This window comes from Aquarana catesbeiana, linkage group LG12 (assembly GCF_042186555.1).
Source record: "Aquarana catesbeiana isolate 2022-GZ linkage group LG12, ASM4218655v1, whole genome shotgun sequence".
Classification (NCBI taxonomy): Eukaryota; Metazoa; Chordata; class Amphibia; order Anura; family Ranidae; genus Aquarana; species Aquarana catesbeiana.
Genome location: NC_133335.1, coordinates 1826202 through 1848904, shown reverse-complemented (window position 1 = coordinate 1848904; position 22703 = coordinate 1826202). Strand labels below are relative to the sequence as shown.

General features: G+C 53.4%; 1 protein-coding gene across 2 annotated transcripts in view; it reads left to right on the top strand.

Annotated features, from left to right (window-relative positions):
- SUZ12 (SUZ12 polycomb repressive complex 2 subunit) overlaps positions 1-17928 on the top strand; it is a 56772-nt gene extending 38844 nt beyond the window's left edge. Inside the window, exons 7-16 of one of the 2 annotated variants that reach the window (XM_073607098.1) lie at positions 5193-5424; positions 7263-7362; positions 7436-7541; positions 7673-7850; positions 9429-9517; positions 10137-10280; positions 11096-11253; positions 12250-12448; positions 15892-15971; positions 16122-17928. In XM_073607098.1, coding sequence (XP_073463199.1) covers positions 5193-5424; positions 7263-7362; positions 7436-7541; positions 7673-7850; positions 9429-9517; positions 10137-10280; positions 11096-11253; positions 12250-12448; positions 15892-15971; positions 16122-16467 — 1632 coding nt within the window. In that variant the 3' untranslated portion in view covers positions 16468-17928. Of the gene's footprint in view, positions 1-5192; positions 5425-7262; positions 7363-7435; positions 7542-7672; positions 7851-9425; positions 9518-10136; positions 10281-11095; positions 11254-12249; positions 12449-15891; positions 15972-16121 lie in introns of both variants that reach the window. The other variant, XM_073607097.1, reaches the window with a different exon arrangement.
- The last annotated feature ends 4775 nt before the right edge of the window (positions 17929-22703 follow it).

Sequence of the window (22703 nt, the reverse complement as noted above, 5' to 3'; positions counted from 1 at the left end):
GGCGGCTGTGTGTGGAGGGTGAGGTCTCGGCGGCTGTGTGTGGAGGGTGAGGTCTTGGCGGTGGCTGTGTGTGTGGAGGGTGAGGTCTTGGTGGTGGCTGTGTGTGTGGAGGGTGAGGTCTTGGTGGTGGCTGTGTGTGTGGAGGGTGAGGTCTTGGTGGTGGCTGTGTGTGTGGAGGGTGAGGTCTTGGCGGCTGCGTGTGGAGGGTGGGGTCTTGGCGGCTGAGTGTGTGGAGGGTGAGGTCTTGGCGGTGGCTGTGTGTGGAGGGTGAGGTCTTGGCGGTGGCTGTGTGTGTGGAGGGTGAGGTCTTGGCGGTGGCTGTGTGTGTGGAGGGTGAGGTCTTGGCGGCTGAGTGTGTGGAGGGTGAGGTCTTGGTGGTGGCTGTGTGTGTGGAGGGTGAGGTCTTGGCGGCTGAGTGTGTGGAGGGTGGGGTCTTGGCGGCTGAGTGTGTGGAGGGTGGGGTCTTGGCGGCTGAGTGTGTGGAGGGTGGGGTCTTGGCGGCTGAGTGTGTGGAGGGTGGGGTCTTGGCGGCTGAGTGTGTGGATGGTGGGGTCTTGGCGGCTGAGTGTGTGGAGGGTGGGGTCTTGGCGGCTGAGTGTGTGGAGGGTGAGGTCTTGGCGGCTGTCTGTGTGGAGGGTGAGGTCTTGGCGGCTGTCTGTGTGGAGGGTGAGGTCTCGGCGGCTGTCTGTGTGGAGGGTGAGGTCTCGGCGGCTGTCTGTGTGGAGGGTGAGGTCTTGGCTGTGTGTGTGGAGGGTGAGGTCTTGGTGGTGGCTGTGTGTGTGGAGGGTGGGGTCTTGGCGGCTGAGTGTGTGGAGGGTGGGGTCTTGGCGGCTGAGTGTGTGGAGGGTGGGGTCTCGGCGGCTGTGTGTGGAGGGTGAGGTCTCGGCGGCTGTCTGTGTGGAGGGTGAGGTCTCGGCGGCTGTCTGTGTGGAGGGTGAGGTCTCGGCGGCTGTCTGTGTGGAGGGTGAGGTCTCGGCGGCTGTCTGTGGAGGGTGAGGTCTCGGCGGCTGTGTGTGGAGGGTGAGGTCTTGGTGGTGGCTGTGTGTGTGGAGGGTGAGGTCTTGGTGGTGGCTGTGTGTGTGGAGGGTGAGGTCTTGGTGGCTGCGTGTGGAGGGTGGGGTCTTGGCGGCTGAGTGTGTGGAGGGTGAGGTCTTGGCTGTGTGTGGAGGGTGAGGTCTTGGCTGTGTGTGTGGAGGGTGAGGTCTTGGCGGTGGCTGTGTGTGTGGAGGGTGAGGTCTTGGCGGTGGCTGTGTGTGGAGGGTGAGGTCTTGGCGGTGGCTGTGTGTGGAGGGTGAGGTCTTGGCGGCTGTGTGTGGAGGGTGGGGTCTTGGCGGCTGTGTGTGGAGGGTGAGGTCTTGGCGGCTGTGTGTGTGGAGGGTGAGGTCTTGGCGGCTGTGTGTGGAGGGTGAGGTCTTGGCTGTGTGTGTGGAGGGTGAGGTCTTGGCGGTGGCTGTGTGTGTGGAGGGTGAGGTCTTGGCGGTGGCTGTGTGTGTAGGGTGAGGTCTTGGCGGCTGTGTGTGGAGGGTGAGGTCTTGGCGGCTGTGTGTGGAGGGTGGGGTCTTGGCGACTGTGTGTGGAGGGTGAGGTCTTGGCTGTGTGTGTGGAGGGTGAGGTCTTGGCGGCTGTGTGTGTGGAGGGTGAGATCTCGGCGGCTGTGTGTGGAGGGTGAGGTCTCGGCGGCTGTCTGTGTGGAGGGTGAGGTCTCGGCGGCTGTCTGTGTGGAGGGTGAGGTCTCGGCGGCTGTGTGTGGAGGGTGAGGTCTCGGCGGCTGTGTGTGTGGAGGGTGAGGTCTCGGCGGCTGTGTGTGTGGAGGGTGAGGTCTCGGCGGCTGTCTGTGTGGAGGGTGAGGTCTCGGCGGCTGTCTGTGTGGAGGGTGAGGTCTCGGCGGCTGTGTGTGGAGGGTGAGGTCTCGGCGGCTGTGTGTGTGGAGGGTGAGGTCTCGGCGGCTGTGTGTGTGGAGGGTGAGGTCTCGGCGGCTGTGTGTGTGGAGGGTGAGGTCTCGGCGGCTGTGTGTGTGGAGGGTGAGGTCTCGGCGGCTGTGTGTGTGGAGGGTGAGGTCTTGGCGGCTGTGTGTGGAGGGTGGGGTCTTGGCGACTGTGTGTGGAGGGTGAGGTCTTGGCTGTGTGTGTGGAGGGTGAGGTCTTGGCGGCTGTGTGTGTGGAGGGTGAGGTCTCGGCGGCTGTGTGTGGAGGGTGAGGTCTCGGCGGCTGTGTGTGGAGGGTGAGGTCTCGGCGGCTGTCTGTGTGGAGGGTGAGGTCTCGGCGGCTGTGTGTGTGGAGGGTGAGGTCTCGGCGGCTGTGTGTGTGGAGGGTGAGGTCTCGGCGGCTGTGTGTGTGGAGGGTGAGGTCTCGGCGGCTGTGTGTGTGGAGGGTGATGTCTCGGCGGCTGTGTGTGGAGGGTGAGTTCTCGGCGGCTGTGTGTGGAGGGTGGGGTCTCGGCGGCGCTGTGTGTGGAGGGAGGGGTCTCGGCGGCTGTCTGTGTGGAAGGTGGGGTCTCGGCGGCGGCTGTGTGTGGAGGGTGAGGTCTCGGCGGCGGCTGTGTGTGGAGGGTGAGGTCTCGGCGGCGGCTGTGTGTGGAGGGTGAGGTCTCGGCGGCGGCTGTGTGTGGAGGGTGAGGTCTCGGCGGCGGCTGTGTGTGGAGGGTGGGGTCTTGGCGGCGGCTGTGTGTGGCGGGGTCTTGGCGGCTGTGTGTGGCGGGGTCTTGGCGGCTGTGTGTGGCAGGGTCTTGGCGGCGGCTGTGTGTGGCGGGGTCTTGGCGGCGGCTGTGTGTGGCGGGGTCTTGGCGGCGGCTGTGTGTGTGTGGCGGGGTCTTGGCGGCGGCTGTGTGTGTGTGGCGGGGTCTTGGCGGCGGCTGTGTGTGTGTGGCGGGGTCTTGGCGGCGGCTGTGTGTGTGTGGCGGGGTCTTGGCGGCGGCAGTGTGTGTGTGGCGGGGTCTTGGCGGCGGCAGTGTGTGTGTGGCGGGGTCTTGGTGGCGGCAGTGTGTGTGTGGCGGGGTCTTGGTGGCGGCTGTGTGTGTATGGCGGGGTCTTGGCGGCGGCAGTGTGTGTGTGGCGGGGTCTTGGCTGTGTGGGGCAGGGTCTTGGCGGCGGCTGTGTGTGGCGGGGTCTTGGCGGCGGCTGTGTGTGTGTGGCGGGGTCTTGGCGGCGGCTGTGTGTGTGTGGCGGGGTCTTGGCGGCGGCTGTGTGTGTGTGGCGGGGTCTTGGCGGCGGCTGTGTGTGTGTGGCGGGGTCTTGGCGGCGGTTGTGTGTGTGTGGCGGGGTCTTGGCGGCGGCTGTGTGTGTGTGGCGGGGTCTTGGCGGCGGTGTGTGTGTGGCAGGGTCTTGGCGGCGGCTGTGTGTGTGTGGCGGGGTCTTGGCGGCGGCAGTGTGTGTGTGGCGGGGTCTTGGCGGCGGCTGTGTGTGTGTGGCGGGGTCTTGGCGGCGGCTGTGTGTGTGTGGCGGGGTCTTGGCGGCGGCTGTGTGTGTATGGCGGGGTCTTGGCGGCGGCTGTGTGTGTGTGGCGGGGTCTTGGCTGTGTGGGGCAGGGTCTTGGCGGCGGCTGTGTGTGTGTGGCGGGGTCTTGGCAGCGGCTGTGTGTGTGTGGCGGGGTCTTGGCAGTGTGTGTGTGGCGGGGTCTTGGCTGTGTGGGGCAGGGTCTTGGCGGCGGCTGTGTGTGTGTGGCGGGGTCTTGGCGGCGGCAGTGTGTGTGTGGCGGGGTCTTGGCGGCTGTGTGTGTGTGGCGGGGTCTTGGCGGCGGCTGTGTGTGTGTGGCGGGGTCTTGGCGGCGGCTGTGTGTGGAGGGTGAGGTCTCGGCGGCGGCTGTGTGTGGAGGGTGAGGTCTCGGCGGCGGCTGTGTGTGGAGGGTGAGGTCTCGGCGGCGGCTGTGTGTGGAGGGTGGGGTCTTGGCGGCGGCTGTGTGTGGCGGGGTCTTGGCGGCTGTGTGTGGCGGGGTCTTGGCGGCGGCTGTGTGTGGCAGGGTCTTGGCGGCGGCTGTGTGTGGCGGGGTCTTGGCGGCGGCTGTGTGTGGCGGGGTCTTGGCGGCGGCTGTGTGTGTGTGGCGGGGTCTTGGCGGCGGCTGTGTGTGTGTGGCGGGGTCTTGGCGGCGGCTGTGTGTGTGTGGCGGGGTCTTGGCGGCGGCTGTGTGTGTGTGGCGGGGTCTTGGCGGCGGCAGTGTGTGTGTGGCGGGGTCTTGGCGGCGGCAGTGTGTGTGTGGCGGGGTCTTGGTGGCGGCAGTGTGTGTGTGGCGGGGTCTTGGTGGCGGCAGTGTGTGTGTGGCGGGGTCTTGGTGGCGGCAGTGTGTGTGTGGCGGGGTCTTGGTGGCGGCTGTGTGTGTATGGCGGGGTCTTGGCGGCGGCAGTGTGTGTGTGGCGGGGTCTTGGCTGTGTGGGGCAGGGTCTTGGCGGCGGCTGTGTGTGGCGGGGTCTTGGCGGCGGCTGTGTGTGTGTGGCGGGGTCTTGGCGGCGGCTGTGTGTGTGTGGCGGGGTCTTGGCGGCGGCTGTGTGTGTGTGGCGGGGTCTTGGCGGCGGTTGTGTGTGTGTGGCGGGGTCTTGGCGGCGGCTGTGTGTGTGTGGCGGGGTCTTGGCGGCGGTGTGTGTGTGGCAGGGTCTTGGCGGCGGCTGTGTGTGTGTGGCGGGGTCTTGGCGGCGGCTGTGTGTGTGTGGCGGGGTCTTGGCGGCGGCTGTGTGTGTGTGGCGGGGTCTTGGCGGCGGCTGTGTGTGTGTGGCGGGGTCTTGGCGGCGGCTGTGTGTGTATGGCGGGGTCTTGGCGGCGGCTGTGTGTGTGTGGCGGGGTCTTGGCTGTGTGGGGCAGGGTCTTGGCGGCGGCTGTGTGTGTGTGGCGGGGTCTTGGCAGCGGCTGTGTGTGTGTGGCGGGGTCTTGGCAGTGTGTGTGTGGCGGGGTCTTGGCTGTGTGGGGCAGGGTCTTGGCGGCGGCTGTGTGTGTGTGGCGGGGTCTTGGCGGCGGCAGTGTGTGTGTGGCGGGGTCTTGGTGGCTGTGTGTGTGTGGCGGGGTCTTGGCGGCGGCTGTGTGTGTGTGGCGGGGTCTTGGCGGCGGCTGTGTGTGTATGGCGGGGTCTTGGCGGCGGCAGTGTGTGTGTGGCGGGGTCTTGGCTGTGTGGGGCAGGGTCTTGGCGGCGGCTGTGTGTGCATCATGGCCCTGTCATAGAGGAGGGCTGGTCCCCTGTAGAAGAGTGACTCGTGTCTTTCTTACTACGCAGGATGTGAGCTGCCCCATCAGACAGGTCCCCACCGGGAAGAAACAGGTGCCTTTAAATCCTGACCTCAGCTCTTCGAAACCCATCAACTTCCCCTCGCTGGCCGTCTCCAGCAATGAGTTTGAACCCAGCAACAGCCACATGGTGAAATCCTATTCTCTGCTCTTCCGAGTCACCCAACAGGGTCACCGCGACTACAACGGCTTGTCCAATGGAGAGACCAATGAGAACATAGGTGTGTATTGCCCGAGCCAATCCACTTCCACGTCCTGCATACCGCTGTGTGCACGGAGTGCTTTTCTGATCTTCATGGGGATGGTCAGCATTTTACAGGAACCTCCACACTGCACAAGACTTATCTATTCAATGTGATGATGAAAATTACTTTTCTGTTTCCATCTGCAGTTATCTTATCTTCACTATCTGCCTAAAATTCAAATCCGTGGCAGGAAATGACATTTCTGGAGGTAATGTACAGGACGCCCCCAGAAATAGAAGTTCCTGCACTCCTGATTGGCTTACTGCTTTTCCCAGGAGTTGGTTTTATTACAGCTCTGGGAATGATCATGTGATTACAGCAGGCAGACCCTTGCCCACACCCCTCCCCCACCCCACCCACCTAGCACTAAAGAGCTAGGAAGTGACTGGAATACATGTAACCTCCCACTGAACAGCAGCAGGTAAGACGGCCATAACACTTGAAGAGCTCTGTCTAATGTATAGTATTGATCTGGAGATATAAATACTCTGCCCCAGCTGTATACGCCCCCCGCCGCCCCTCTCCCCCCCCTCCCCCCTCAAAAGTGGATTTAAATGGAAAAGGGTATTCTTGCTCTTCTGGTAGTACAGGTGCCAGCTCTTCCCATTTGCTATATATATATATATATAAAAATGTGGGCTTTTCATTTGTTTATCTGCGTTTAATCAGCCCAGTCCCGTGTTATCGGGGGATGAGGTGAAAACCCCGCCAGTGGCTGGCGACCTTCATGCTGGTATATGGGGTAAGGCGACCTTCATCCTGGTACATGGGGTAAGGTGACGTCCTGCTGGTACATGGGGTAAGGCGACCTTCATCCTGGTACATGGGGTAAGGTGACGTCCTGCTGGTACATGGGGTGAGGTGAGGTCATGCCGGTACAAGGGGGGTGAGGTGATGTCCTGCTGGTACATGGGGTGAGGTGAGGTCATGCCGGTACAAGGGGGGTGAGGTGATGTCCTGCTGGTACATGGGGTGAGGTGAGGTCATGCCGGTACAAGGGGGTGAGGTCCTGCTGGTACATGGGGTAAGGGGACCTTCATACTGGTACATGAGAAAAGGTGAGCTCACGCTGGCTCAAGGAGGTACAGTGAGGTCACGCCGGTACAAGGGGGTAAGGTGAGGTCATGCCGGTACAAGGGGGTAAGGTGAGGTCATGCCAGTACAAGGGGGTGAGGTCACGCTGGTACAAGGGGTACGTTGACGTCACGCCGGTACAAGGGGGGGGTACGGTGAGGTCATGCTGGTACACGGGGGGAGGTACGGTGAGGTCACGCTGGTACAGGGGGGGGGGGGGGGTACGGTGAGGTCACGCTGGTACAAGGGGGGGGGGGGTACGGTGAGGTCACGCTGGTACAAGGGGGGGGTACGGTGAGGTCACGCTGGTACAAGGGGGGGGTACGGTGAGGTCACGCCGGTACAAGGGGGGGGGGGGTGCGGTGAGGTCACGCCGGTACAAGGGGGGGGGGTACAGTGAGGTCACGCCGGTACAAGGGGGGGTACGGTGAGGTCACGCCGGTACAAGGGGGGGTACAGTGAGGTCACGCCGGTACAAGGGGGGTACGGTGAGGTCACACCGGTACGGGGGGGGGGGTTAGGTGAGGTCACACCGGTACAAGGGGGTTACGGTGAGGTCACGATGGTACAAGGGGGTTACGGTGAGGTCATGTCCATATGGGGGGGAAGTGAGGTTGCTGGGTGCATACAATAAGAACTCTGGGCTTATTCCATGCATTAGATTCTGGATCTTTCAGATGGAATGTAGCCCTTTGTTTCCAAACGTAGATCGACTGACTTTGTCTCCTTTGTTCTGACAGATGTCACAGAGGACCCTCCCACCAGAAGGAAACGCAACGCCTCCAGCCGGGACGACGACAAGATGTTTGTGGCGCAGATGACGGTGTTTGACAAGAACAGGTGAGGTAACAATCTGCCATGTCCTGTATATTGGTATCCTCAGCCGCCTGTGACTCTATTCTTTTGTCTCCAGGCGTCTCCAGCTACTGGACGGTGAATATGAAGTCGCCATGCAGGAGATGGAGGATTGTCCTGCCAGTAAGAAGAGGGCCACATGGGAGACCATCCTGGATGGCAAGGTAGGTAGAACGGACAATGTGTGACCTATTGTGATGGGGCAGCGATGGTCTGATACTCTCATCTGCTGTTCACACGTTCACCTCCTTTCCATACACATGCTCTGTCACTAATTATTCAATGTCATTTTCAGCGGTTGCCTCCCTTTGAGACCTTTTCTCAGGGTCCAACCCTACAGTTCACCCTACGATGGACAAGTGACACGCCAGATAAATCCACCGCGCCAATCGCCAAGCCTCTCGCAACACGCAACTCTGAAAGTGTCCCCCAGGAACACAGGCCGGCAGCTGTCAAACCTCCACAGACTATAGGTGAGAGCTGAGTGACATCTGAGGGGTCAGCTGACCTGTATATCTGTATGGCACCAGTGTAGTGTACGGATCACTCTTCATATATAGCACACTGGGATGTGATCTATGGGCTCGTTTACACTTGCTGGGGATGTGCTGAAGGAGGGTAGTAATAAGCTGGGGATCTGCTGGGCAATAGAAAATCAACACGTATGCAGCATTTGCCAAGCTTCAAACAAAGCTTTACAAAAGTATCACAAACACACAAAAAAGCATGTAGAAGCAGTAGGCACTATGTGTGAAGTGGAAGCAAAGTGTTAAGAGCCATCACAGGAGAAGAGTTCCTCTTGGCAAGAGGAGAGATTGAGCCCTCACTGGAGAAGGTACTCTTGGTGAGAGGAGAGGTTGAGCCTTCACAGGAGAAGAGGTTTATTTGGTGAGAAGAGGTTGAGCCTTCACAGGAGAAGAGGTCCTCTTGGCGAGAAGAGAAGTTGAGCCCTCACAGGAGAAGAGGTCCTCTTGGCGAGAGGAGAGATTGAGCCCTCACTGGAGAAGGGGTTTATTTGGTGAGAGGAGAGGTTGAGCCCTCACAGGAGAAGAGGTCCTCTTGGCAAGAGGATAGGTTGAGCTCTCACAGGAGAAGAGGTTTATTGGTGAGAGGAGATGTTGAGCCTTCACAGGAGAAGAGGTTTATTTGGTGAGAGGAGATGTTGAGCCTTCACAGGAGAAGAGGTTTATTTGGTGAGAGGAGAGGTTGAGCCATCACAGGAGAAGAGGTCCTCTTGGCGAGAGGAGAGGTTGAGCCTTCACAGGAGAAGAGGTTTATTTGGTGAGAGGAGAGGTTGAGCCTTCACAGGAGAAGAGGTCCTCTTGGCGAGAGGAGAGGTTGAGCCTTCACAGGAGAAGAGGTTTATTTGGTGAGAGGAGAGGTTGAGCCTTCACAGGAGAAGAGGTCCTCTTGGCGAGAGGAGAGGTTGAGCCTTCACAGGAGAAGAGGTTTATTTGGTGAGAGGAGAGGTTGAGCCTTCACAGGAGAAGAGGTTTATTTGGTGAGAGGAAAGGTTGAGCCTTCACAGGAGAAGAGGTCCTCTTGGCGAGAGGAGGCGATTGCTTGTACAGAGGTTGATGAAGTCGCTTGGATTTGGTCATCTGTCATATCCACTTGGGAAGGTCATGGCTGCCTCTTCTCAGGTTCACAGAGCAATGAGTGGAAATATGAGCCTGACACATGAGAGCTGAGATGGCAACCCACGTCCTCTACTCAAAGAAAACCCTTTCCATGCTACTACAGGAACATGGCCGCTCTTCTCTGATTGGACGGATCAGGGTAACACGTGCACAATGGTGTTTTTCTCTCCTGGCATATTCAAGAAGAAACTTTAACCTCCTCATTGTTGGGTTGAAGCTGTTTGTGCTGATCTTGTACAGCTTTGTTAGAAGTGCTTTATAAAAAAAGACTGAATGGGGTTGCTGGGTTTGGTTGAACTGTTCTGAATCAGTCTCAGCGTTGGTTAGGTCATGTGATCACTGCTGCTTGTAAACTGTCCCGTCCTATGAGCCGTTCCCAGCCGCTCAATCAGACTTTCTTATTTCCAGCAGTGAAGGAGTCTGTGTCCTCTGATCTTCCATCAAAGAGAGAGAAGGATGTCTCCACCGAGCCTCGTCAGAAGCTGCGCATATTTTACCAGGTATTTACCACTGCTGTGACTTTCTTCCTCTCCTCGTAGTAGCTATGTATAATGTACTTACATCCAGTGACTTACTTCTGTAGCTTCCCTCCTCTCCTCGTAGTGGCCATATGTAGTGTGCATACTGCCGGTGACTACTACTTCTATAGCTTCCCTCTTCTCCTCGTAGTAGCTATGTATAACATAATGTACATACATCCAGTGACTACTACTTCTATAGCTTCTACGAGGGGGAAGACGGAAGCTATAGAAGTAGTAGTCACCGGCAGTATGCACACTACACACAGCCACTACGAGGAGAGGAGTGAAGCTACAGAAGTAGTAGTCATTGGATGTATGTACATCATACATAGCTACTACGAGGGGCAGAGGGAAGCTATGTATAATTTACATGCATGCAGCGACTACTACTTCTATAGCTTCTCTCTTCCCCTCATAGTAGCTATTTTTAATGTACATACCTCCAGTAACTACTACTTCTTCTATAGCTTCCCTCTTCCCCTCATAGTAGCTGTGTATGATGTACTTGCATCCAGTGACTACTTCTACCAGATTCTCTGTAGCGGACTGGCCGCTCTGTACCATAGAGTCTTATGTGTGTTGGTTTTGTGTCTTCCAGTTTTTATACAACAACAACACTCGCCAGCAGACGGAGGCCAGAGACGACCTGCATTGTCCGTGGTGCACGCTTAATTGTCGCAAACTCTATAGTTTGCTGAAACACCTCAAACTATGTCACAGCCGCTTCATCTTCAATTACGTGGTAAGGTTCCCATACTGACCCCATATTGTCTGTAATCCTGAGTAGCAGCGGGTGTACGAGAGATGTGGGAAGGAGGAAATTCTAAGCTAGGCATGTGGCTTTAGTTGAAAATGTCACCTGGGCACCTCGAGGAGCCTCTCCTGATGAGTTCATGTCGGAGCATTACCTAAGCCATAGAGTGGTGTGTGCCACATTAGTAGAACAAACTGCAAGTTACTGTTTTGGGTTCTGCACCTGATTGACGAAGATAATTTTCAACAGTAGGGATCCAATATGTTATTTACATTGTATGGTTATATCAGTGAGAGCTCCAACTTTCTTTATAACTGGTTTTATCCTGTACTAATTTTTAATTTTGCAATATATTTGTAATAAATTGAACTTCATAAAATGATATAGTGTTCCTTTTCTGGTACTGGTAAAGTCCACTCAAAATGTCCTATATCTTTTAAACAGTCTATATATGGATGTGGTTCCCTAGTTAAACAGAACATGTAAAGAGGACCAGCAGACCGCTCACATCTGTCTCTACCCGTGCATTGATGACATTACACGAGCAGAGCCTGTAGTATTTATAACCTCCTGCACTCAGCTTAGCAGGGTGGGCAGATTTATCGGGAGCATACAGCGCCTGCTGAGCTATTCTGCCACCTTGTTCAGAGACCATATAGATCACTCCTAATCAAGGAGCTTGCCCCCTATTATCTGCTCCATTTCCTTAGCTTAGAGGGGTGCAGGCATATTGCATGTTCGGCCCCCCCCGTGTGTTGATAATAGACTGAAACTTGTGTACATCACCGTCCTTCTTCCCACAGTATCACCCCAAAGGTGCCCGGATCGATGTCTCGATCAATGAGTGCTACGATGGATCGTATGCTGGGAACCCTCAGGACATTCATCGCCAGCCGGGATTTGCCTTTAGTCGGAATGGGCCTGTGAAGAGGACCCCCATAACTCACATCCTTGTGTGCAGGTAGGCCACCTATCATCTACTGCAGCGGTCCCCAACCTTTTTGGTACTAGGGATCAATTTTGTGGCAGCCAATTTTTCCGGGGGGGGGGTCTGCCGTTAGCCCCCCCTTCACACCACAACCCCTTTTACAGTGTCCTCTGTTTCCTTTCACATCACATTTGCCCCTTTTACATTATTGTAACAAGGGCTGAACTGTAATGGGGGTACTGTGATATGAAGGGGGCTGCACTGTGATATAAAGGAGACTGCGGTGTAAAGGGGCACTGTTATGATTGCAGTGTCCCTATACAGTGCATTCCCCTTTTTATCAGCATCCCTGTCACAGTGCCCCTTGCAGTCATGCTCCCCTCCCTCTTTTTCTTTCTCACTGCCCCATCACAGTGCCCCAGTCTCTACCTTCCTTGCACAGTCCTACCTGTGGCAGGGTAGAGTCAGTTTTCAGCCGTGTCTTCTCCCGGGTCTCCCCCGCCGCTGATGTCAGCAGGGCAGGGGGGCGGGAGGAGCTGCAGATCTGGATGGAGGGTAGGAGCTGCTGAAATGTAACATGTTAAGCGGGTGATATGAAAGACTCCTGCTCTCCAGATCAGATCTCCAGCTCCTCGCCGGCCCGGCCCTGCTCATAGAATGACATCAGCAGTGGGGCTGGAGAGGAAACGCAGGACTAGTGACCCAGCCGCACAGCAGGAGATGAGTGGCGACTGTGGAATGTGATCGTCCTGATGGGACTGCAGTCACCACTCGTCTCCCACTGCGTGGCCCGGCCATAGACAGGTCCATGGGTTGGGGACCCCTGATCTACTGCACTCTGGGCCTCCAGACAAGGCTGTGCAGCAAATTGTTTTCTTTTTAATCCCCGGAGTGGGGCTTTAAACTTAATTTTCATTCACATGTGTGTGTTTGTATGAAGAGAACCCGCCTGGATCACCTAGAAGACTTCTCAGGGTGGGTTTGTCTTGAATGTGTAATCTCATAACCCAATTTCAAACCTGTTCCCAGGCCAAAGCGCACCAAAGCCAGCATGTCAGAGTTCTACGAGTCGGAGGATGGGGAGGTGGAGCAGCAAAGGACATACAGCAGTGGCCATAACAGACTGTACTTCCACAGTGACACCTGCCTTCCTCTCCGACCCCAGGAGATGGAGGTGGACAGTGAGGATGAGAAGGACCCCGAGTGGCTGAGGGAGAAAACCATCACTGTAAGTAGTCAGAATGGTGTGTTACTGAATGATGAGGAAGGTACAATGGGATCTTAATAGTCCAGTAAGGTGGGCTGTGAAACTGATGCTTCAGGACAGTCAAAAGATGAGCGTAACAAATATGATTTAAAACATTCAGTTCATTTTTATGTGCCACAGTAAAGGTCCCAGAAGTATCCAGTGCGTCTTTGAGGGTTCGCCAGATCCCCTTTGATCAGGGAGGGGGGGGTCATAGGTTGTAGTATTGGCCCTGATGAAGGCAGACTATGAGCCCCCAAAACACGTCAGCTGCTTCTATGACTTGTATTGTGGTAAAAACTGACCAAACTTGCTGAAGCAACTTTTTTTCACTTATTCCTAAGGGGAATGTGTGTGTGTATATGTATGGATAGAGATGGATATAGATGGATATCTAATATACATGTATCTAAACTGCTGGGGGGAATGAGAAGGTATTTGTCAGATCAAAGCTGAATTTGTGCCTAGGTTATGAAAAGATTTACCTGGGTCTGACTAGAACCATGCATCTGCTACAGGAAGTGCAGAGTGTTCATAGAGCCCTGTATCTGGTACAGGAAGTGCAGAGTGTTCATAGAGCCATGTACAGGGACGGGAAGTGCAGAGTGTTCATAGAGCCCTGTATCTGGTACAGGAAGTGCCGAGTGTTCATAGAGCCATGTACAGGGGACGGGAAGTGCCGAGTGTTCATAGAGCCCTGTACAGGGGACGGGAAGTGCCGAGTGTTCATAGAGCCCTGTACAGGGGACGGGAAGTGCCGAGTGTTCATAGAGCCCTGTATCTGCTACAGGAAGTGCCGAGTGTTCATAGAGCTCTGTATCTGGTACAGGAAGTGCCGAGTGTTCTTAGAGCCCTGTATCTGGTACAGGAAGTGCCGAGTGTTCATAGAGCAGGGGACAGGGAAGTGCCGAGTGTTCATAGAGCCCTGTATCTGGTACAGGAATGCCGAGTGTTCATAGAGCCCTGTATCTGCTACAGGAAGTGCCGAGTGTTCATAGAGCCCTGTATCTGGTACAGGTAGTGCCCAGTGTTCATAGAGCCATGTACCTGGTACAGGAAGTGTCGAGTGTTCATAGAGCCCTGTATCTGGTACAGGAAGTGCCGAGTGTTCATAGAGCCCTGTATCTGGTACAGGAAGTGCCGAGTATTCATAGAGCCCTGTACAGGGGACAGGAAGTGCCGAGTGTTCATAGAGCCCTGTACAGGGGACGGGAAGTGCCGAGTGTTCATAGAGCCCTGTATCTATTACAGGAAGTGCCAAGTGTTCATAGAGCCCTGTACAGGGGACGGGAAGTGCCGAGTGTTCATAGAGCCCTGTATCTGGTACAGGAAGTGCCGAGTGTTCATAGAGCCCTGTATCTGGTACAGGAAGTGCCGAGTGTTCATAGAGCCCTGTATCTGGTACAGGAAGTGCCGAGTGTTCATAGAGCCCTGTATCTGCTACAGGAAGTGCCGAGTGTTCATAGAGCCCTGTATCTGCTACAGGAAGTGCCGAGTGTTCATAGAGCCCTGTATCTGCTACAGGAAGTGCCGAGTGTTCATAGAGCCCTGTATCTGGTACAGGTAGTGCCCAGTGTTCATAGAGCCATGTACCTGGTACAGGAAGTGTCGAGTGTTCATAGAGCCCTGTATCTGGTACAGGAAGTGCAGAGTGTTCATAGAGCCCTGTATCTGGTACAGGTAGTGCCCAGTGTTCATAGAGCCATGTACCTGGTACAGGAAGTGCCGAGTGTTCATAGAGCCCTGTATCTGGTACAGGAAGTGCCGAGTATTCATAGAGCCATGTACAGGGGACAGGAAGTGCCGAGTGTTCATAGAGCCCTGTACAGGGGACAGGAAGTGCCGAGTGTTCATAGAGCCCTGTACAGGGGACGGGAAGTGCCGAGTGTTCATAGAGCCCTGTATCTGGTACAGGTAGTGCCCAGTGTTCATAGAGCCGGGTACAGGAAGTGCTGACCAAAGAGCTGTGTATCGGGTACAGGAAGTGCAGACTGTTCATAGTACAGGGGACGGGAAGTGACGACTGTTCATAGCACCGTGTACAGGGGACAGGAAGTGACGACTGTTCATAGCACCGTGTACAGGGGACAGGAAGTGACGACTTCATAGCACTGTGTACAGGGGACGGGAAGTGACGACTGTTCATAGCACTGTGTACAGGGGACGGGAAGTGATGACTGTTCATAGCGCCGTGTACAGGGGACAGGAAGTGATGACTGTTCATAGCGCCGTGTACAGGGGACGGAAAGTGACGACTGTTCATAGCGCCGTGTACAGGGGACGGGAAGTGACGACTGTTCATAGCACCGTGTACAGGGGATGGGAAGTGACGACTGTTCATAGCACCGTGTACAGGGGACAGGAAGTGACGACTGTTCATAGCACCGTGTACAGGGGACGGGAAGTGACGACTGTTCATAGCACCGTGTACAGGGGATGGGAAGTGACGACTGTTCATAGCGCCTTGTACAGGGGACGGGAAGTGACGACTGTTCATAGTACAGGGGACGGGAAGTGACGACTGTAAATAGCACCGTGTACAGGGGACAGGAAGTGACGACTGTTCATAGCACCATGTACAGGGGACAGGAAGTGACGACTGTTCATAGCGCCGTGTACAGGGGACAGGAAGTGACGACTGTTCATAGCGCCGTGTACAGGGGACAGGAAGTGACGACTGTTCATAGCACCGTGTACAGGGGACAGGAAGTGACGACTGTTCATAGCACCGTGTACAGGGGACAGGAAGTGACAACTGTTCATAGCACTGTGTACAGGGGACGGGAAGTGACGACTGTTCATAGCACCGTGTACAGGGGACGGGAAGTGACGACTGTTCATTGCGCCGTGTACAGGGGACGGGAAGTGACGACTGTTCATAGCACTGTGTACAGGGGACGGGAAGTGACGACTGTTCATAGTACAGGGGACGGGAAGTGACGACTGTTCATAGTACAGGGGACGGGAAGTGACGACTGTTCATAGTACAGGGGACGGGAAGTGACGACTGTTCATAGCACCGTGTACAGGGGATGGGAAGTGACGACTGTTCATAGCGCCTTGTACAGGGGACGGGAAGTGACGACTGTTCATAGTACAGGGGACGGGAAGCGACGACTGTTCATAGCACCGTGTACAGGGGACGGGAAGTGACGACTGTTCATAGCACTGTGTACAGGGGATGGGAAGTGACGACTGTTCATAGCACTGTGTACAGGGGATGCCGACTTTTTCATATATAACAAGCTAATATCTAATTTGTAGATTAGGATATTTTCATTTCCTTAGAGGGCACCTTGCAGGGTGTGTCTGTGCCGCCTGGAATTGCTTTCCCTGCCAGTCTACAATGGACATTAGAAGCGATCGCAGAGCACACGATCCATATCTATGATCCATATCTACATCACATGTTGTCTTTCTTGCAGCAAATTGAGGAGTTCTCTGATGTCAATGAAGGGGAGAAGGAAGTGATGAAGATGTGGAACCTGCACGTCATGAAGCACGGGTAAGCATGGGTTGGAGGACCTTGGCCTGGCCCGAGTCTTGATGGGCTCCAGCAAGGGTTAGGGGTGGAGTAAGAGATGGGTGTGTCTGCATGATGTGGGTGGGGTTATGTCCTCTTCCTCCAGGACTGACGCCATCTTGCTCCTTGCAGGTTCATTGCTGACAATCAGATGAATCACGGTTGCATGCTGTTTGTGGAGAACTATGGACAGAGAATCATTGAGAAGAATCTGTGCCGTAACTTCATGCTCCACCTGGTCAGTATGCACGACTTCAACCTGATCAACATCTCCACCATAGACAAAGCTGTGTCCAAACTCCGAGGCATGCAGTACAAGATGGAGAGGGGGGAGTCCCCACCCTCCGCCCACGAGGAGTGCGTCGAAGAGCTGCCCCTGCCCACCAATGGCTTCGGCGAGACCAACGGTAGAGAGAGAGCTTTAGAAAACGAGAGCGCCTCCGGGGTCCCTAAACAGAGTAAGAAACAGCGTCTGTAGGGGGCGGGTCTCCGGGCGTGACCTGAACTGTGGCTGAATGGAGCTTCCACCCCCAAGGAGCCCAGGCAAGACTCAGATCCTTGTGCAAGGGCCCCCTGCACAGCAATACACCTTCTCCATCCAAACCTGGACCTGTTCTTACCCGCCCACTGCGCCGGTCTCAGTAGATGCACAACCCCCCCCCTCCCACTTTTTATTTTTATTTTTATTTTCTTTTATTTTTTCCCTCCCCCCTCCCAGACAACGTCTGTTGTTGCTTCCAGAACTGACTGTTATTTTTAGACTTTTCATAATAACGGGATTTTTAAGTACTGCCATGAATTTATCTGAATGAATTAGTTTGATTTTCGGGGGGCCCTATGAAATGAATTTTGGCCCCCCCCCTCTGCTTATATTATATATTTATGGGTAGGAGCAGGCGTCCTCTGACATAGCTGGTTCTGCTGCTCTGCCTATTCTTTTTATTTTTTAATAGGAGTTTTATTTAAAGTGTCACTCCACCCCAAACTGATATTTCTGTCTTGTCCAGCTGGAGCGGTAACACCACCTTCTTTTTTTTTTTTTTAGCTGATGTCTCAGGGATTCGCTGATGAGAACTTGGCACTTTTAGTTTCCAGGTCCGCACACCCTACCGCAGCCATTAAGAGGGCCTCGCTTCCCCCTGTTGTTAAATGAATTGTATATTAGGGAATAATGCAACAGGAGGAATGAGACTACCCCCAAGGTGTTGTGGGATGAGAGCCAGGAACCTAAGGGAAGGAGATCTCGCCTCTAGCATCTCAAAGACATAAAAAAAATGAATTAAAAAAAAAAAAGAGCCATTGGGTCCCCCCAGCCTCCACCGGGAATATCACTTTTAGGTGGACTGTCCCTTGAAGGGTGTGGAAGCACTGTACATGGCGGCGGCGGAGAGGTGCTGACACAGCGGCAGTCCTTCCGCCGTCCCTCACTTCTAATCATGACATTTCCCACAATGCACTGTTATCAGAGGATCCTTTTTCTTACTGCGTTTCATTGTCTTTATTTATACCAAGCGATGCTGCTGGAAGTTCCAGGTATTCTCACCCTCCACCTATTTTGTTTTTTTAATGTGTGTGACTGCGGATGTACATAGAGCCAAGCCGGTAAAGGTGTGACCTTCCTTTTTCGTGATGCTATTTAATGACTTGTGTGGCTGTTCTGCTCCCAGCCGCCGGGGACCCTACTCCCACACTTCGCTTCTTCATGGTAGAAATCGGTGACATTTTTGCTTTAAAGCCTCATCTCCCCGGCGAGCGTCGTCTGCACTCCTGTAAAGACTTCGGCTCCTGTAGGTAGACGTAGCGAGCGTTTTCGGCTTACAGTCGGCAGTGTTTGCACATGGTATGGTGATGGCCCCCCCCCCCGCCTTCCCTTTACATAGTCTATTCCTTTGTCCAGTTAACTTTTGTCATGTCTGTTTCTAATAAACTATAAAATGGATCTAGTGTCCTGTGTGTGTGACTTAGAGAAATGAAGGATTATCAAAGTTTCCCAGGAGATGGGGGGATTATATGTGCCAAAATATCCCTAAAAAATACCATGCTATTACTTTTAAAATCATCACACGATAAAAAACCACTTCACAGATACCATCCAATCAGAGAGGTACATATACAACATTATTCATGGAAGAAAACGGGTAGATCAACGCATTTCGCATAGAAAGAGCTTCTTCAGGATCCACTTTCTTGTCTTTAATGTAGAATATAGTAGCTGACAACATAATAAACAGAACATTAACCACTTCAGCCCCGGAAGGATTTACCCCCTTAATGACCAGGCCATTGTTTTCCGATACGGCACTGCGTCACTTTAACTGACAATTGCGCGGTCGTGCGACGTTGTACCCAAATAAAATTTATGTCCTTTTTTTCCCCACAAAGGGAGCTTTCTTTTGGTGGTATTTGATCACCTCTGCGTTTTTTGTTTTTGTTTTTTTGCGCTATAAACAAAAAATATAACTGCCAATTTTGAAAAATTTCTTCTATAATATCCAAAAAAAGCTAAAAAAAAAAAATGCACTGATTACTGTATAAATGACACTGGCGGGGAAGGTGTTAACAGGGCGATCAAAGGGTTAAATGTGTTCCCTGTTGGTGCTTTCTTACTGTGTGGGGGAAGTGCTGACAGGAACACAGAGATCGCTGTTCCTAATTACTAGGAACAACAGATCGTCATGTTGTTCCCTGTCAGAACGGGAATCTGTCTTGTTTACATAAACGGATCCCTGTTCTGTCTTTCTGTACCGTGATCGCGGGTGTCCGGCGGACATCGGGTCAACCGGGCACGCGCACCTTCTTCATACAGGAGGCTGGATCACACCTGAGCTCAAAGCAAGGTCCATAAAGACATGGATGAGCGAGTTTCGGGTGGAGGAACTTGTCTGGCCTGCACGGAGTCCTGACCTCAACCTGATAGGAGACCTTTGGGATGAAATAGATCGGGTTGAGGTCAGGACTCTATGCAGGCCAGTCAAGTTCCTCCACTCCAAATTTGGTCATCCATGTCTTTATGGACCTTGCTTTGTGCACTGGTGTGCAGTCATGTTGGAACAGGAAGGGGCCGTCCCCAAACTGTTCCCACAAAGTTGGGAGCATGAAATTGCCCAAAATGTCTTGGTATGCTGACGCCTTAAGAGTTCCCTTCACTTGAACCTTTGGGATGAATTAGAGCTGAGACTGAGCTTCTTGTCCAACATCAGTACCTGACCTCACAAATGCTCTTCTGGAAGAATGGTCAAACATTCCAATAGACACCCTCCTAAACCTTGTGGACAGCCTTCCCAGAAGAGGTGAAGCTGTTATAGCTGCAAAGGGCGGAGCCAACTCAATATTGAACCCTCCGGACTAAGTCCGGGATGTCAGAGTCCATGTGTGTGTAAAGGCAGGCGTCCCAATACTTTTGGTAATATAGTGCATGTATTGCGGTCGGTATACAAAATAATCACAACAACCCCCACCCCCAAAGGGGTACATGTGAATCAAAATATCTGGTAAGAATCTCTGCAGCAGCAGGGAAAGAAAGAAAACAAAACCCACCCAAATAATCCATTGACCTCCTAAAGGGAACCAGAATCCACCACTACACGAGCCTGTGTGTTGCAGACGTTTTGCTGAGGTCACAAGTCTCCTATGCCATTATTGTAATGGGACGTCTCACACTCCGCTTGAGTGCTTCCGTTATATACCGCTTCCTCCACTCTGAATATAGATATTCGATATTATAGCCGCATATTACAACCAAGAACTAGGCAGGACTCGTTTGGCTGCAAAGCTGGACCTGTTTATTTGAACAAGAATATAGGTTTTTATACACTTGAGGAGGTTACCCCCTTCTGATCATTTTACCCTAACAATACAAACTAACCAGAAACATAAATTAAAATGAGCTAATTAACTAGTCATTTAACCAGCCTAGGTAGGTCAGACTTGTCATCTCTTGGCTCCCAAACTACAATACACATTATTATAAGTATAAACACAGAACTCCTTCACACAATAGCAGACCTACTTACAATAAACACATGGCAGGGGGCCCCAGACAGGTGGCTTGCTGATGACATCAACATCTGCTTAGGAGTCCCACACTGGCAGAGCCCATCATGGCCTTTTTTTTTTTTTTTTGTATTACATAACATCCTAAATGCGTGTAGCTCCCTCAAATGCCAGGGCCCTTAGTTGGTAGGCAAGATGTGAGCATTCAGTCCCCTCCAAAAGCCCCTGTCCCTGGTGAGTCGATCACATTTATGTCATAAGAAGGCATCGCACAGTGACCTTTTCCCCTCCTCCTCCCTCATTCCAGTTCATACAATCCACAACCCTTAGCTGCATGGCGGACATCTCTTCAATCCCTCAATACACACCTTGGGGCCCACAAAAATGCCTGCCTAAGCTACGAGTGTTTTAATAGACATTGGGTCATAAATACCGGAGTTGGAATCCATAGCATACACGTATCTGTCTCTCGGTAGAATCCACCATCCCAGTATATTCCATAACTTCTAAACAAAATCATGACAGCACAGCCAGGTTATGGACATATTTACCTCCCTCGGTTAATTTGTAGCCCAGACATCGTTCAGCTAGGAATACCGGGAGCAGAACCGGCCCAATTCCTCCCCTAGGCCAACTGGGCATCCGAGACCTGACCTATTTATAGCCATTTCAAAGCTAATTTCATGCCGGACAATAATATGCATGTTAGCTGACTGTAGACGGTATTCAGGGAGAGGGATACCAATTGAAAACGGTTTCTTGGACTTGGTCATAAACATAGTGACATCCCAGCAACCCTCCTCAGACCTTTAATTGGTCGGATGGCCTCTGTCAACACCCCTTTGATACCAGAGATGAGGGGAATGCCAGGACAGTTTGGCAGCTCTCGTGTACCACCGAGCTCCCGAAGACCTGTCCTGTTATGAGAGCCAAGTTACCGCCATACTCATTGACGGAAATCTGCTGAAACCACAACAAACGTTCTTCATTTTCAACTGCTTTTTAATTTCCCCTCTGTTGTTTTATTGTCTCGGTTTCCTTGTAACACCCTTTTTCTGTAAATATTTTATTTGCACCATTTTGACCTTTTCATTATTAAACCCTCTTTTGAAAAGTGCTGAAGTTGTCTCTAAGGCTTTTATTGCAAAGTAAAAGAATACAGCGCTACTGTATCCGATAAATCTCTGAATATACCTGTGTGTGGTACAGATGTTTGCTTTTCATAAGTCTTGCTAAACTTGGCATGGGCCGATCACCCGTTCATATCTGGTGGCAGTTTGGAGTTTAAAGGGTTAATTGTTGAACTTGAAGCGGAGTGGTTTTTTTTCAGTTTATTAAAAGTCAGCAGCGACTTTTAATAGACACACTCGCCTGTCCCACCTTTCCAGCGATGTGGCTGACTGAAGCCTCGCTCCTCTCCCCCTCCTCTCCGCGGCACCGTCATTGCAACTTTGGGGTGCCCAGCTGTGGCAGCTTGCGGCTTCACAGCCGGGCGCGCACTGCGCATGCGCGAGTCACACTGTGCTCTCCTAGTGGCCAGGTAATCTTCTGGGACCTGTGACGTGTCCCAGAAGATTGCAGAGAGGGAGGGGCCGCCTAGGGGGAGAGGAGGAGTCGCCTCATCGACCAAGCGACGGGAGGAGGAAGTGGGACAGGAAGTACCTGTCAAAACCAGGTACCCCCCCCCCCGAAAAAAAAATTACATGCCAAATGTGGGGGGGCAAGGAGTGCTTAAATTGGAAGTTCCACTTTTGGGTGGAACTCCACTTTAAGGTTGTTTCTCAGTTATTTTTATCAAAAAAAAAAAAAAAAAAAGTTCTTCTTTCCGGCTCTGTAGTGGTTTTGCACAGAACAGCCTGGATCCTTCACTACTCGGGTCCCTCTTCGCCTCTCCTGGCCCCTCCTTCCTGTTGAGTGCCCCCACAGCAAGCAGCTTGCTATGGGGGCACCTAAGCTTCAGCTCCCTGTGTCCATTCAGACACTGAGCTGTGTCTCGGGGCCCCCCCCCCTTTTCTCATTGGGTGACTGACTTTGACAGCATCGGGAGCCAATGGCGCCATGTTGCTGTCTCAGCCAATGAGGAAGGGGAGTCCTGGGCAGCCGAGACATTCTTACAACATGGCTGGATCTAGAGGGGACTCGGGGAGGGTATTAGGGGGGCTGCTACACACAGAAGGCTTTTTATCTTAATGCATAGAATGCACCTTCTGCTTTTACAATCACTTTAACCCAGTGACAATCGCTCTCTGGCTGCCTGCGCCCAGATTATGGTCCCGCGAGCTGGAAAATCTGTGCTGGGTGCACCTGAGGGTGGCAGTGTTGTGTAAGTGACAGCGCAGTGCGTGATTGGCCAGTCCTTTGGTGAGAAGGGCAGGGACCTGATATCTGTGTTTGTCACACTCCACACACCCCCCACCCCCCCCCCTTAAGCCTCGTACACACGATCGGATTTTCTGACTGGAATTGTGTTGGCGGAAAATCCGACCGTTCGTACGCTCCATCAGACAATTGTCGGATTTTCCATGGATAAATGTTGGATGGCAGGCCAGGCTTTCAAATTTTCCGCGGACAGATGTGTCTTGTCGGATTTTCCGAGCGTGTGTACACAAGTCCGTCGGACAAAAGTCCAAAGTACAAACACGCATGCTCGGGAGCAGAAGCGGTCGGTCTTGCGTTCGTAATGGAGAATTAATATTCGTGACGCGGCAAATTCTGAAATCT